This window comes from Sinocyclocheilus grahami, unplaced genomic scaffold (assembly GCF_001515645.1).
Source record: "Sinocyclocheilus grahami isolate Dianchi unplaced genomic scaffold, SAMN03320097.WGS_v1.1 scaffold323.1, whole genome shotgun sequence".
Classification (NCBI taxonomy): domain Eukaryota; kingdom Metazoa; phylum Chordata; class Actinopteri; order Cypriniformes; family Cyprinidae; genus Sinocyclocheilus; species Sinocyclocheilus grahami.
Genome location: NW_015505502.1, coordinates 48,800 through 51,942, shown reverse-complemented (window position 1 = coordinate 51,942; position 3,143 = coordinate 48,800). Strand labels below are relative to the sequence as shown.

Sequence of the window (3,143 nt, the reverse complement as noted above, 5' to 3'; positions counted from 1 at the left end):
AAAAAATTAACTTAAATGATTTTAGCAAATGGCTGCAATATAACAAAGAGTGAAAAATTTAAGGGGGTCTGAATACTTTCCATACCCACTGTATATATATATATATATATATTAAATTGCATTTGTAGAAAAATATTAACAAAAATATATACTTAACAATAACTATTATTTGTAAAACATAATTACCTTACATAAGTAGGCAAATAAAAAAATAAAATGAACAAATAAATAAATACAACTTTATCACTTAAGTTATATGTATTAAAAACTAGGTAAAATGTTGCAATACAGTTTAAACAATTTTAATACGCTCATACACATCTGCTAAATGGAAAACACGTTAGTCTCTTTCCACTAGGTATGATACAAACATAAAGCATCCAGTCCACATTTAGTATACCTGAGCTTTGCACTGTCACTGGCCGCTGCTGAACAAACTACACAACACAAATACAAACTCCGCGCACACAGCAGGTGCCATCATGTCTTTGTGACTTACCCAAACCACAAGCGGCGAATCCATGAAGTTAGACATGAGTTCAGACACTGTAATATCCATTTTGGGGTTAAAATAGTTCAAATAGAGAGTTAAAATAGTTTGCTGAAAGTGCGTCTAAAGAAATAAATAAATAAAAAAATAAATTCTTCTAATGCTTTATGTACTCCACGTTACTGTCCGCCGCAGAACAATGCAAGGGACGCGAATCAAATCCATTCTGGAAATAAAAAGACATCCTTTTGAGGTAACAGTTTTAAAACTTTTAAATCACTTGCAATCCAACTAGTGAAAGGTTAAGGATACATTTAAAAAAAACGCTACAGTCTATGCGGACGTGCGCGACTAAAGTTCGACTTCTCTCCATTTACTCTCAGCGATTGCTAGTTATTTTGTCGCCGCGCATTCAACCTGTACCCGCACGACCAGCACAGGAGATTGACGTGCTCAACAGCCAATCAGCTGCGAGGATCCTCAGGCGGCTGGCAGTGAATCGACCAATAGCGGACTCGTGGGTACTGGGTTTCGTTCAAAATGACGTAACCAACAGCCCGAACTGTTGTCTGGGCAACTAGACCTCAACGGTGCAGCTCGATGGCACCCTCAGCAGGTAACACGCATGTTTTTGTACATTTCGAAAAACAAGACTTTGTTTACCACATTTCCGTGCTTTTTATGAATCCTTTACCTTTAAAATGATCCAATTTGGACTATTATTACACACTGGGTCGAAGCATTATTCATTAAGGGCATGAATCAGTAGATTCATGTCCACCTACATTTTTTTGAGTCAAGTTTTGAATGCAACTTAAATATATATATATATATATTTGGTTCCATGATTGTTGTAGGTTTAATAATCGTTTTTGAATCCAAAATATGTCATTTGTTTAATTCATGGTCAAGAGAATCTTGAGTCTGTATAATATCTTGTTTAAACATTCATAGAAACTCGTTAACTTATTAATTCGTCCTATTGTTAAGTAGCAGTAGTTTAAATATGTTCACATTTTTTCTCCATGACCGTCATGAACTAAACATCACCATTTTCTCATTCGCACACTTCTTACTGAGCATTGTCTTCTACAGGACAAGTATATTATATCAGTATATTAGCAGTGTATTATAACAATCACAATCACTAAGTTTACTTGGTGAAAATAGTTTAACTTTACCTGATTATACTGTTTTAATAATCACTAAATTGGAGAGTAAACAAGGCTAACAAAGCTCAGCCATAAACACACTACAAGTCCTTTAACAGACAACAAGGGGCAATGGTTACTGCAAACAGAGAGTTTATTGATTTTCATACTCCTAAAATGAGTCATACCTTGCTTTCAACTTATTATATGTGATTTTGCATTGAACATATAGATATAAAAGGAGAATAGAGAATGGAAGCATTCTGAAAGGGAGTTGATTCTAACATAGACTGCAATGTTTAAACCAAAAAAGAAAGAAATAACACAAAACAATCTGAATGATTTGGAGGTCCAAGATGTAATGGCCCAAAACAATCACCACCTTAATAAAGCACCACACTGATACCATGTAAACGTATTCTGAAAGTACATGTAGATTAAATTAAACTACTGTTTAAAAAAAAAACACTTTTAGCTTGCAGTGCCTGGCAGAAACAGTAAAAACTACGAAAAAACTAAGACTTTGGAAATAGGTCACTTAAAATCTAATCAGTAGATCAGACGATGTACTGTTTTACTGTTTTGATCAATTTCGAAAACGTATGTGACGGATAAAATATAAGTAAGCATAATGAATATTTAATTTGCATGATCTGAATATGGGCATTCAGTTAAATGTATTTAGAAAGTTTTGTTATTATTATTATTATTATTATTATTTGTTACAGGTACAATTTCCCCTTTACCATTATTTCTACATTCATATTTGTATGACACACTGTTCTCCATGTTTTCAAACATTCATTGGCTACCAAGTTTAATTTATACTGCATTATCCAAGCTGTACACATATCTTTCAAATTGCAATCATTGTTATGATGACGTGAGACATACACTTTAGTGCTTATAATGGTTTTGCTGTCCTTGTGTAAGGGTATTTATAATGTGATTTAGGCCTGCGACAGCCATACTGGGGAACCTGAGTCATGAGAGGCTAAAACTCTTATCTTAAAGATATAGCACCATAATAAATCTACCCCTCTCATCTTTGTCTTCTCTTTAGTACCATGGCTGTGCTTCTTAATGCATTCATACATAATAGCATGAATATGTTCACATTTGAATATAATATTATTATAATATTAATATTCATATGTTTGTTGGAATAATGAAAAATACGACACCTAGGACAGTCTAAAAGCACACTAAACACTGTGCATACTGCATATAGTGCATGCTAACAGCATAGTGTACAGTGTTATACACCTTCATCACCACACCTCCTGCTAGCTGATGGCCATTTACAAAAGAAATACCTCTCCAATGTCAAACTCTATTAAAATTATATAAGTTCCGATGTAAAGAGCACAGTATTACATTTGCAACCATTTTCAAGGAATAAGGCAGATTAACAAAACTATGTATGTTATTTATAGTCAAAATACATACTGAAGCATGCCTAAAGAAAAAAATCAAGACACAAATAAATCCTTTTTCTCACA

The 3,143-nt window shown here is 33.5% G+C and overlaps 1 protein-coding gene across 1 annotated transcript in view; it reads right to left on the bottom strand.

Annotated features, from left to right (window-relative positions):
* Positions 1-903, bottom strand: part of LOC107602261 (protein Daple) — a 69,408-nt gene extending 68,505 nt beyond the window's left edge. Inside the window, exon 1 of the mRNA XM_016294722.1 lies at positions 500-903. Coding sequence (XP_016150208.1) covers positions 500-559 — 60 coding nt within the window. The 5' untranslated portion in view covers positions 560-903. The remainder of the gene's footprint in view (positions 1-499) is intronic.
* Between the last annotated feature and the right edge of the window lie 2,240 nt (positions 904-3,143).